Here is a 12,879-nt window from a genome sequence, read left to right on the forward strand (position 1 = left end):
CAGATTTTTTCCGGCGAACATTTTTATCTTGTGTATTATTATAGATGTTGAAATATGATTTTTTTCTCAAAACGGCTTATATTAAGTTTTTTTGATATATATGATCAGTACATGTGCTGGGATTGACAAATATGCATTTTATTTGGATTTTAAAGGCGTTTTGAGCTCCAAACCCCAAGTGTCTGTGCTATGTCCTATTAAAATGTACGTTACAAATCATCCGCAGTATTCTCTCGAATATCATTTTTGTAATGAAAACTTATCACAACGACAATGAGAGTATTAACTCTATTTATGCGATTATCAAATATTTCGATCTTCGCAATAAATTCACGTAGCGTGGCGACGTATTTTAGTAAGTGAAGATACATATTTTTACTTTAACTGCTCTTTTATGGAAATCAATCACTTTGTAGATTATCCATCACGCCAGTTATTCATCCATGAAATGTATAAAATTGCTTATAATTATGTATAATATATTCGAGTACCGTTGATATTTAATGATCCATTACTATAAGCCGAGAAAATGTCAGCTGAACACTAGAAATTCTGAATATCAACATCTTAATACTAAGCATATTGAAATTATACTACGTGAGAGAAAAAAAGTACAGCTTAACCTACAGTGTAGTTTTTCGTTGTAGTTGATCAACTAGTTAATGGTCAGCCACATAATGATTAATTTGGTTTATAATTTTTTTAGTTTTGGTCAGTTGTGTAGGAAGCTTCAAGCATATTTATACATTTTCATTTTTATGCACCCACAATGTGGGAGAATATAGCGTTGCACTTGTCCGTCCGTCCTTCAGTCCGTCCGTACGTCCCGAAATCTTGTGAACGCAACTCCTCTTAAACCGGATGGCAGAGTTTGTTTAAACTTACAGGGATGAATAACCTTAATGTGTAGATAGTAGTAAAGGAAGGAATTTACGCTGCGACCAAATTTAAGAGAATTACGGCCCTTTGTTGATTTTTTCACTAGATACTATGTAGAAATTTTGTGAACGCAACTTCTCTTAAACCGCCTGGCAGATTTTGCTTAAACTTCCAGGGATGAACAACCTTAAAGTGAAGATGGTAGTAAAGGAAGGAATTTTCTCTGCGACCAAATTTTACAGAATTATGGCCCTTTGTTGATTTTTTCACTATATACTATATAGAAATTTTGTGAATGCAACTCCTCTTAAACCGGGTGGCAGATTTTGCTTAAACTTCCAAGGATGAACAACCTTTATGTGTAGATGACAGTAAAGGAAGGAATTTTCGCTGCAACCAAATTTAACAGAATTATGGCCCTTTGTTGATTTTTTCATTATATACTATGTAGAAATTTTGTGAACGCAACTTCTCTTAAACCGGATGGCAGATTTTGCTTAAACTTCCAGGGATTAACAACCTTAATGTGTAGATGGTAGTAAAGGTAGGAATTTTTGCTGCGACCAAATTTAACAGAATTATGGCCCTTTGTTGATTTTTAGTTTTCAACTTGTGGCACATGTAGTCCAAAAAATATTTGACCTAGAGTCATAAGATTGACAGAACAGTGGCGTGTGGGGGCATCCGTGTCCTATGGACACATTTCTAGTTATTGCTATAAAAAACAACCAATACTAAATGGTTAGTGTTAAGTTTCTTGCCCATTGAAACAACGGTTTGCCCTGACGGGGTTTGCACCCACGTAGTCATAAATCATTACCTTACTGTTCAAACGCGTTAACTACTCGGTCAGGCCGGTGTAAAAAAAGTAGTGACCCAAATAGAGTTATGACCCATGGTCAATTTCTTGTAAAGAAAATTCACCCCTTGTCCCCGATCATAACATTATGATAACTTAAATAATCATGTTTCTAGCTTGGAAACTACAATTATAGCAGAACATACAAGCTGGATTTAAAGAAGACTGCCTTGCAGAACATGAAAAATGAACTAAAACACGCGTATAAAACAAAGAAGGAACTGAAACAAGCGTATTGAACAAAAAATAAACTAGTTAATGAATGTGAAGAATTGGAAATAGAAATTATTGGTCTCAAGGAGCAGCTCACAACAACTTGAGAAACTTGATAATTTCACTCCCATTCACTTGAACTTTTTCTTCTTATTGAATAGGTAAAATATTTATCATAACTGAATTTTTAGCCTTTTTTTAAAACTAAAATGTTTTTTACTTTTATAAAAAAAAAACGACTTTCAGAATTCACGAACTTGATGTCAGATTAACAGGAAAAGGAAAATAAGAAAGGAGTTTTGAGGCAATATCGAGAAAGGAAACGTCAATGGCGATACAATCTGTTAGAATGCGTTACAAGTTTGAAACAAACTGAATCTTACCCACGTTATTTGTCACTTTCCTTCGCCATTATTCCGTATCGTACCATTTCACCTTGCTTAAAAAATAACGTACCTTTTATGTTCCACCCCCTGATTCTGATCCCTATACACGAACTGCGTATCTGTCGAATGTTTCACTATCGTTCATTATGTGAAGTAACGCAAGCTTATTCACTGAGCTACGAAGCAAAGATGTCCACTTTAGGAATTTGGACCATCTCCTTCTCACCCATCTTAGAAAATGAGCACCCTAACCATATAGCAATAGCAGAACATTATAAAATAAATTGATGTTTGTATATTTAGTTAATGTTTGTAAATTTAGAAATCATTTACAAAAAAATACAGGATATGAAGGAAATAATTTTTCGCCGTTTGGGACTTGGAAAAAAAAAGGTTCGCTATAGCCGGAAATTTGTTTTAAACGATGTGATTTAATATAAAAAATATATAATATCAGAAAGAAGGAATCGACCGGGGATTTCTGATTTATTTTGCTATTAACGTTAATTCGTGTTATATGCGAGTTCGTTGTTAACAGTGAAAGTAAGAAAATGATCACCTCGTAGGAGTAAATGAACCCAATCTATTTTACCGTATTGAAATTGTATAGTACAATGTAAGTTACGATAATATCGTATTTCAAAATTATGATGCAGATTATTTTAATAAATGGACTCGGAAAAAAACTACACTCAGAAAATTTAAGTAAAGAAAACGCCAAATGATTGTCCAATTAGCTGTGATAGTAAATTTTGCCTTCGGTACGACTTAGCTAAGACAATCACGGGGGCCAACTTCATTATGGCTCACCGAAATGTTGGTTTCCGGTAAAACGTTTGAATGGTTAAACTCTTATATATTTTTGGAAATTTAACCCTTTCGCTGCCAGAGGGTTATTGTTTTATTGTTCACCTATTTGCCGGAGGATTTTCTAAGAAATTTATATAATTATTATTATTTGTTATTAGTATTATAATAATTATATGCGTTTCCAAATCTGTTAGTATAATAATAATTATTGTCGATGGTATAATTTTCTTTATATTTATTATTATTTTTATTATTATTATTATTAATTTTTTATTATTACTATTATTATTATAGAAACGGCTAAAGCCGTCCATATGGCAAATACGCCGTAAATAACAGGGACGGCTTAAGCCGTCCCTATGGAAGTGAAAGGGTTAAGGTATAATTGAAAAAAAATTCGAAATGCTTTTCAACCCTTTAACAGCTCCTTTATAGTTGCATGGAACTTGCTGTTCATATCGGATACCATATAAAGATTGTCCCTCGTGACAAGGGGTGAATCAAAAGATACTGTAATTGTTTACATTTTTTATTTATTTATTTATTTATTTATTTATTTATTTATTTATTTATTTATTTATTACTTTATTACTTTATTACTTTATTACTTTATTAATTTATTAATTAATTAATTTATTTATTTATTTATTTATTTATTTATTTATTCATTCATTTATTTCTTTCTTTATTTATTCATTCATTCATTTATTCATTCGTTCATTTATTTATTTATTTATTTATTTTTGAGTTGTTTTCGGAACGATAAGCTATCAGAATTATAATCATTCTAATCCGTTCAGCCTCTTTGAAATTTATTAATTTTGATAATTTTTATATTGTCTCTCATAATTGGAGGAATATATCAAAAACTTTTTCTTATCTTGCAGAATTCATAAGGGAGAAATGTAAACATCGGTAAACAATGTTAGGAACTCAGAAAGTTTTGCCAATTAAAACAGACAAACTCATATTTCTTTTTCGTTTGTACTTTTGTCTATGGTATTATAGAACAAGTTGCAACCTTGCAATTTATTTTCCATTGATTGATTGATTTGTTGATTGATTGATTGATTGATTGATTGATTGATTGATTGATAGTTGATGTGCTCAGTATTTATTTCCTGTCTGTATGATTTCGTTTGTTTAATCGTACATGTTTTCAAAGTCATTGAAACTTTTATATCACTTTAAGCAAATAATTGTTCAATACTTTACAAATTGGAAAACAGGTAATATATACGGAAAATTATGTTGTAGTAGCTTTCTGAGACTATGTATTTTTCCACGAGCAGCGGTGGAAAATTGATCAGTTTATCAATTTTCCTACGTTGCGAGTAGAAAAATACATAGTCTCAGAAAGCTAATATAACATAATTTTCCTTTTATTATATACCTTTTCGTTTTATTCAGAAAATGAAATGTAGTTGTCAAGAAATAAATTCATGACTGACGGATGAATAAGTATTTATTGGCCACGCCTTTAATAATTTTGGTTCCCGTTTCCAAATGCAACGTTATACAAAGCTAAGATCGGAACCAACCTTTTATTATATACTTATACATTTTCTCCCTATAATACACGCAAATATTGAAGCGCAAATACGCTTATAGAAATTTCCGTATTATGTTAGTGACGACAAATACGGTACCATATATGGAAGTGCCGGACTATTTTTGACGTTGGTTCCGATCTTAGCTTTGTATAACGTTGCATTTGGAAACGGGAACCAAAATTATTAAAGGCGTGGCCGGTTTGCAATAAATACTTATTCATCCGTCAGTCATGAATTTATTTCTTGACAACTACATTTCATTTTCTGAATAAAACGAAAATGTATATAATAAAAGGAAAATTATGTTGTAGTAGCTTTCTGAGACTATGTATTTTTCTACTCGCATCGTTGGAAAATTGATATCTCGCTCGACCTTCGGTCTTGCAAGATATCAATTTTCCACCGCTGCTCGTAGCAAAATACAAAGCCTCAGAAAGCTACTACCACATAATATTCCGTATATACAGTGTATATTCATTGTGTAAACGAAATTTCTGTATCATTTTATAGCAAGCCTATACTAATCGATGTATACGATTATTGTTATTAAAAGTCCATTTTACTGTCGATCACTGTATCTGTCGATATCACTGTATTGCAAGCTTCTAATATTTCTTTTTTTCTTATCTGAAATCAAACTCCAATATATTTGAAAGCCATAGAACAAATTATTATATATATAATACGAGTATATCTTAATTTGTTATGTTACTGTCACCTAACTGATGATGATGAGCAACACGGGTAGAAGAAAGTGAAACAATAACTACATATACATATATCAAACACTTGAAATAGACATGTATTATAATGAGGGTTTTCTGGGATTATTTATTTATTATTTTATTTGTTGTGATGGGGGGTGGGGGCACGTGCGCTCCCCTTACTCCCAACCCTAAGCTCTCCATTGATGATTTGTATAGTTTTCACTTCATGATTTAAAATCTAATTTGTTATACCATATACATATATTTTACCCGGCAGATTTTTTTACCATTAACGAGGTACGTATGTACTAATTTGTACTATATACTATAAATCGTGACTCTGTAAACAGAGAAGTGTTACTAATAATAGACAGGTGAAATACCAGATTACTACAACAAAAGAAAACTAAACCGAACTAACCGTGACAATATCACGATGCAGATATATTTATAAACTTCTTTTGCATAGCTAACCACGAACTGTATAATCATTAAACTACGGAGTACTGTTTTGGACATTTGTTCATATAAGGTAAGATATGTTCTACATGTATTCAACGCAGACTGTTGATTCATTGTTTGAAATAAATTGTGTTTAATCTTAACTTGATAGGGGTATTTTTTTTTCCAAAAAAGCTTAAGTTGAAGTTATAACATGAAATTTTGATATATTTCTCCACTTCTAAAGTTTACATAGAATAAAAAATAAAGATAATAATAAAACAAACATACAAGTATATTCAAGTAAATGCATTTCATGCAAAATACGGAAAATGAAAAATAATGACAAGTTGACAAAATATTCAGACTTTTGCATACTAGACAGTTTAATTACATTTAATTTCCATGAGCATATCCACTTAACCTTTTCCTTTATATAAGCCTGTTTCGACGGCTTTTGTCCCCCCCCCCCTTTTTTTGAGGCCTCAAACAGTGAAAAAATGCCCTTTTTAGGCCCCAAACACTGTTTTTCGTTTGAGAAATGTTATTAAAAAAGTGACCAATTTTTCGGCGCCGTCCCCCATCCAAATATTACATCAGGGGGTTGCCAGAAGGGGTATGTGCCCCCTTCTGATTGGGGGGTTTGAAGGGGAGGGGGCGGAATCCCCCTCATCGCCAAGAAAATTTTGGACATGTGACAGGCTAAAATAGCCTCAGGTTGATCTTAGGGTAACAAGTTACCGACGCTGAAAAGCCTTTTACTCTATCTCAATTCATTGTGAAGTTGCAGCACTTTGAAATCAGTTTTGATGGAAAAAACAATGTAATATAGTGATTTTTGGCAATTTTGAGACGTCCCCCCGTTGCCATGGTAACAGGAAATTTACGATTGAGCATGCTGTTACAGAGGCTATGGTGTAGTCAACACTTGTGCCAAGTTTCATTAGTATTGAAGCATTTTTCATAGTTTCATAGCAGTTTGAACTTGTTACAGGAGGCTTTTCAATGAAAACGGCCATTTTTCGCAATATGCTCATGGGTTAAAACGTTAATAAAAAAATAAAAAATGTCAAAAAACAACAATTTTTCACCAAATTTTGGTGTAAGGGCATGTGTTAACATGGAAAAATCTAGTTTTTGTGTAATTCCAAGGTTTTTCATCATTTTTTGTCGCTTCATGGAAAATAAACCATTAGTTAAATATAAGTTCTTAATGTTTGAAATTTAGCAGAATCTATTCTCATTTGTTTCTAAAATGATAATTTCAGATAACTAAGTGTCAAAATCTCCACATCTTTCTATATAAACTGTGCTATAAATAGAAAAAAGTGCGACTATACGATGGCCCTCCTACGCGACCATACATATCTTTTTTTATCTTAATATAAAAAGCAAAGGGTAGCAGGGTAGCAGACTTTAAGAAAGGACGTGGATACTGCAAGTGTTTAAAAGGTTTGTAGTTTACTTAAATTATATTATTATCTATTTCTTTTACTTGTAAACATTAATGTATTTTATAACTATGTACTAATTGATAAGATAAGTAGGGTGTTGATCTGGCGATTAATATGCCTTCCGCACAACCGGTTGGAGCGGGCTAAAATCTGATTTTTTTTAAGTTGCATGAATTTGGTTAAAAATCGTACTTAACTACTTATATTTCAATGTTACTTTAAGGATATTTTTGATTAATAAAAAAACAAATAAGTGGAGATTGATTTTTTTAATTTGAAAGAACAAATTATGGATGTGCTTTAAAAATACATAAAAATATTTTACCATTTAAAGCATAACACTCTTAACACCAATAATAATTATTGCTGATATATTATCACTTATTATAAACCAACACTAAGATATTATTCTTTTTAATATTTAATCAGTTCAATGAAAAAAAAACACAAAAAAACAAAAAAAAAACCAAATGAGCCGCGTCACGACAAAACCAACATAATTGGTTTGCGACCAGCATGGATCCAGACCAGCATGCGCATCCGCGCAGTCTGATCAGGATCCATGCTGTTCGCTTTCAGTTTCTCTACTTTTAAGAGGGTTTTTAAGCGAACAGCATGAATCCTGATCAGACTGCGCGTATGTGCAGGCTGGTCTGGATCCATGCTGCTCGCAAACCCATTATGTTGGTTTTGTCGTGACGCGGCTCAAATAGAATTGAACATGCCGAAATAATTTCTATTAACTTAAGCATGTTAAGAGTATTGTCTGACTTAGAAACATTTGTGACAGATGTATGAGATTTTGCTGAAAGTGAATTCACAAAATAAGCAAAACAAAGTATGAAATATTCATTGAGAAAATTGATACTTTAAAACGTTTCTAAATACGTACGATAATATTAGGGAGAGGTTGAAAATCGTGCGCTCCGTGCGAAAACGTCGTTTCAGTGACATAAAAAATAAATTGTCCATTATGTGCTCAAATTACAATAGAAAATGTCAAACGCAATTTATGCAGTTTAAATGGATGAAACAAAATTTTGTTGATTCATTCATTCATATAAAACAAAACTCACTCGCGCACGTACTTGCACACTCATTTACCCAAGACAAACCAACTAACATACCAACCAGCTCAACCGAAAAACTCAGTCACCAAAACCAAAGAAAACAACAACAACAAAATAGAAAGTTTCCCTCAAAATTCATTCTATTGACCAAACAACCGCCCAAAAAATCAAAATAGTGCAAAACTCTTTGACAAATGTGTTACAAATAAAATTAATTTTTGACATTATAATAAAGGTTCTCTGCTTTAAATAACATGTGTTCCGCAACCTTCTTTTCATCAGTTGTTGTCAATAATTTACTTACATATTCATTCTTCAAACAAACAGAAAAAAAAAAACAACAAACAAGCATCCTTAATTATTTACAAACGCACGTTATATTTTTATTTCAGGGAAGATGAAACTTTCTTGCATCCTTGTTCTTGCGGGCGCTTTTATTTTTCAAGCGTCAGCTGAGCAAATATTGACTGATGAAGAAATACAAATGATGAGAAATAATAATTACACGATAACTGTAGACGTGGACAGTAGCACTATCACGTATGAACATACTGGAGTGCCCGACCATACATCTGATAAAGGATGGGGAAATAATAATGATGCAGAAATAGTCAATCACAGATATACACTTCCTCTTAAACCTACTGTTTCTTCTCCAAAGGGTTGTGCAGGAGGGCTTGGTGTTGTAGGGCTTGCAGTTAGTGGTGCGGCGTTTTATAACCCCTATACTGGATTCGGATGGGACGCTGTTCATGGTGAATGTGCGGAGGAGCTTGACAGCTGCAGGGGTCATCCAAGTCCTAATGGAGCATATCACTATCACGGTGTCCCGGAATGCCTTTATACAGGAGATCTTGCAGACAAGTTCTTAGGTGTAGCTCTAGACGGTTATCCAATCTACGGACCAATGGACAGCACTGGTAAAAACTGGACCTCTGCCGAGTTAGACAAGTGTCATGGACATACATATAATGGAAGGTACATGTATAGAGCAACATATGACTTTCCATATCTGATCAGTTGTTTCCATGGAAACAGTGTTAAAGCTCAACAGTCGGGACCAGGTGGTGGCAATGGTGGCAATGAAACACGACCACCACCAATGGACGGCAGACCCCCGGGCGATGGGCCTCCAAATAATGATGGTCCAAATGGCGGTGGAGAGATGACAGGGAAATGTTTTACTGCTAACTACCGAAACTGGGACTCTGAGATTTGTTACGTTGTGTGTAAGAATCCAGGAAACGATCTTGAAAACTGTTCAGAGAATGATATTGGCGGAAGCACGTCGGTTTTCGATGCTTTATCTGTAATATACATCCTTGTCGCAGCGTTCGTTGTTACGCATTTTTGCCATTGAACAATATGAATTTCAATTAACAGTCGTGAATTGCTTTTAGCCCTGTAGCCATATCATGGTATATAACATATAATATTCGATACTTTTCTAGGACTCTGTTTTGCAAATAAGTAACATGTTTTGAAAAATACAACAATCAAGTTATTTTAAACTTACATACGCGCAGAAATTAAATTGTATAAACTCATATAATTGTGCAATAAAAGATTGGAAAACAATGTGCAATAAAATAGAAAAAAATAGTTTTAGAAGTTAATTTATGTAAATAGATCACGTTAAAAATAATTTGAATGTGAATGAACTTTCTTATGTTTATTAAAGCTACTAACCTACACACGGTTGTTTAGTTATGATTTCAATGAAAAACAAAAATCACATGTATATCAATATAAACTTCTAATGATTTCTTTTGAAAACTATATACATTGTACAGGGAGAGTTTAAAAAAGATTGAATACATTTCGTTCCTTTTTTGATCTAGAAATTACTCTTTTTTTTTTTTTTTTTTTTTTTTTTTTGGTTGTTGTTTTTGTTGTTTCTTCAGCGCGCACCTTGCTAATTTCATGGTCTCCATAACGGCTTGCTACACATCAAGTTCCATTAAAATATGTAATTCTTAACTCTGTTTATTGACCGGAGACATTTTTTCTATTCTCGAAGTCATTAGGCTCTTGACCCTAAGCCAAGGAGGGACCATAAACGAATTCATAAGTGAGTTCTCAAGATAAGTTTACCAAGTCTTATTTCAATATGTCATTCCAAACTTGTTATTGACCGGAAACAAGTTGCAAAACAGAACAACAATAGAATATTATAAATAAGTTGGGTTAATACATAAAATTCTACAGTAATTCAAAGTCAAAAAAGGGGCTTTTATTTAAAAATTCTTGACAGAGTTATGTCCTCTTGTATCGAAATAAGAACGATAGTCCCTTAATTACAAATAATCAAAATTTCAAAATAACACCTCAAAACTTAAAGAAAATAATAAGGGCGGTACAAAAAAACTTCGGAAAAAAAGTCGGAAAATGGCTTTAATTTAATCAAAATTTAGTACAGTTATGTCACCTGGCTGGAATCGGGGATGATAGCCATTAACAATAATTCTAAGGCTCAAAACAGTACAAATAAATGAGGTGGTACGGAAATCTCAAATTACAAATATGACGTAGACATAGGCTCTGATGCCGACACCGAAGCTCGGATGAGTAGGGTAGCTATGTGTATTGTATACATATAACAGTCAAGCTAGGAATAAAGTTTAAAAGTATAAATTTCTTAGGCACTGTTCGTCTGCTCAGTGAGTTGAGTTATATCCACATATCAAATTTCAGGTTTCTAACTGAAATAGTTAAGTTTTATATAAAGGTGAATGTGTCATAACTGAACGCCGGACGAACGGACGGACAGAAGAACGGACTTACCTACAATATTGGATGATTTTTGTTTGCTGTTTGTTTAATCTTGATGTAGCATTATTTAAATTACATAAACCAATAGAAATTACTACTTTAACTAACGGTTAAATTAATATGTAATTTCCTTGGACAGGATGAAGCTCATACACAAGTGGACGTTTCTCATGGCATGAAAGACGAACATCTAGAGTATTTGGTTCAATATAAAAATACTGATAATTAAACTTGGGTTAGTAAAAAAACACATGAATAATATTTAATTATCTATGATCATAAAATGAAACATAATTATTAAATCTAAGTGGCAGAAAAACTCAATGGAAAATACATAGCACGTTGTTAAAGATTTTATAGAAAGATTAGCGCGAAATTATAGAAGATAAATGAGAAGATATATATACCAAGCTTTTATCTAGATTAAGTTTTCACCTAAAGGATATTAAAACATGAAAGTGTTACGAGGCTATATATATTAATTGAGAATTTTTATCATTTTCATTATAAGAGCCGCGTCACGACAAAACCAACATAATTGGTTTACGACCAGCATGGATCCAAACCAGCCTGCGAATCCGCGCAGTCTGATCAGGTCCATGCTGTTCGCTTACCAACCCTATTACAAGTAGAGAAACTGATAGCGAACAGCATGGATCCTGATCAGACTGCGCGGATGCGCAGGCTGGTCTGGATCCATTCTGGTCGCAAACCCATTATGTTGGTTTTGTCATGACGCGGCTCATTTTCATTATATTGTTTTGCTTGATGAAATTCCCTTAAGACAAATTCATCGATTTATTTGATGTGTATATTCATAAAACATCGTTAACTTTCAACCTGATAGTCATTTTCATTGAATTAATTTATCCGCATCATTGTTTTATTACCACCTGAATTAAGGTTCTTTATCCATATGTTACTCGCGTTATTTCTTTCATGCACGTTCCCTATGGTTTTTATATTTATTTGAGATGCGTTGATTTGATTTGATTTTGCTTCTGGTCAAATTTGCTTTAAAATTATCATTTTATTTTATTTGTAAATTACGAATTAATCATTATTTGGTAAAACTAAACGATTTTTTTTTAAAATGACGTGTAATATTCTCGATCTCTGAATTTTTGATAGTTAAAATCTTTGTACTGACTCTTAACAAGAGTAGGTAATTAGTCGTGTGTTTTTGAAGATTTAGTTCTTTAATGCTGTTAGGTTGATGATTTGTGAATTCGTCAAAAACATAATAATCAACACCATATAAACTATAAATGATTCAATAAAATGATTTAACAATTCCAAACAATTAGCTGTTAAATTCTTTTAGCAAAATACTAAATATCCGGTCGGTGTATGCTTACTTTTGAGTTCCAAATTCTTATCCGAAGTTTGACGGAATAGTCCGAAATTCGCAATTGGACTTTCGTATTTTAAACGTATTACTTGAAAGTCATTTGTTGGAATAGGCAAAGGTTGGTTAAAAAAAACAACAAATAAATAAAAATACAGATGAATATTTATGAAGCGTCTAGCAGCATAATTATATTCAAGCTAAACAGATCTTTACAAAATTTATTCTTCACGGAAAGTGGCGAATAATGCCGGAGTTTTACGAAACATATGGATGCAATACCTTAAGTAATACTAGTTATATATCAAGATTAACATATGCATCTCATCATCACAGATGCTCTTTACTGATCAGATATTAACCTAGACAAAAAAAAAGGTTGGGATT

General features: G+C 32.6%; 1 protein-coding gene across 1 annotated transcript; it reads left to right on the forward strand.

Annotated features, from left to right (window-relative positions):
- Positions 1-7,217: 7,217 nt before the first annotated feature.
- LOC132717963 (uncharacterized) lies at positions 7,218-10,066 on the forward strand. The gene is made up of 2 exons (XM_060701574.1): positions 7,218-7,300; positions 8,765-10,066. The coding sequence occupies exon 2, from the start codon at positions 8,770-8,772 to the stop codon at positions 9,730-9,732; it is 963 nt and encodes a 320-aa protein (XP_060557557.1). The 5' UTR covers positions 7,218-7,300; positions 8,765-8,769; the 3' UTR covers positions 9,733-10,066.
- The last annotated feature ends 2,813 nt before the right edge of the window (positions 10,067-12,879 follow it).

The sequence above is a fragment of the Ruditapes philippinarum genome, unplaced genomic scaffold, assembly GCF_026571515.1.
Source record: "Ruditapes philippinarum isolate M1 unplaced genomic scaffold, ASM2657151v2 ctg1922_1_1_1_1, whole genome shotgun sequence".
NCBI lineage: Eukaryota > Metazoa > Mollusca > Bivalvia > Venerida > Veneridae > Ruditapes > Ruditapes philippinarum.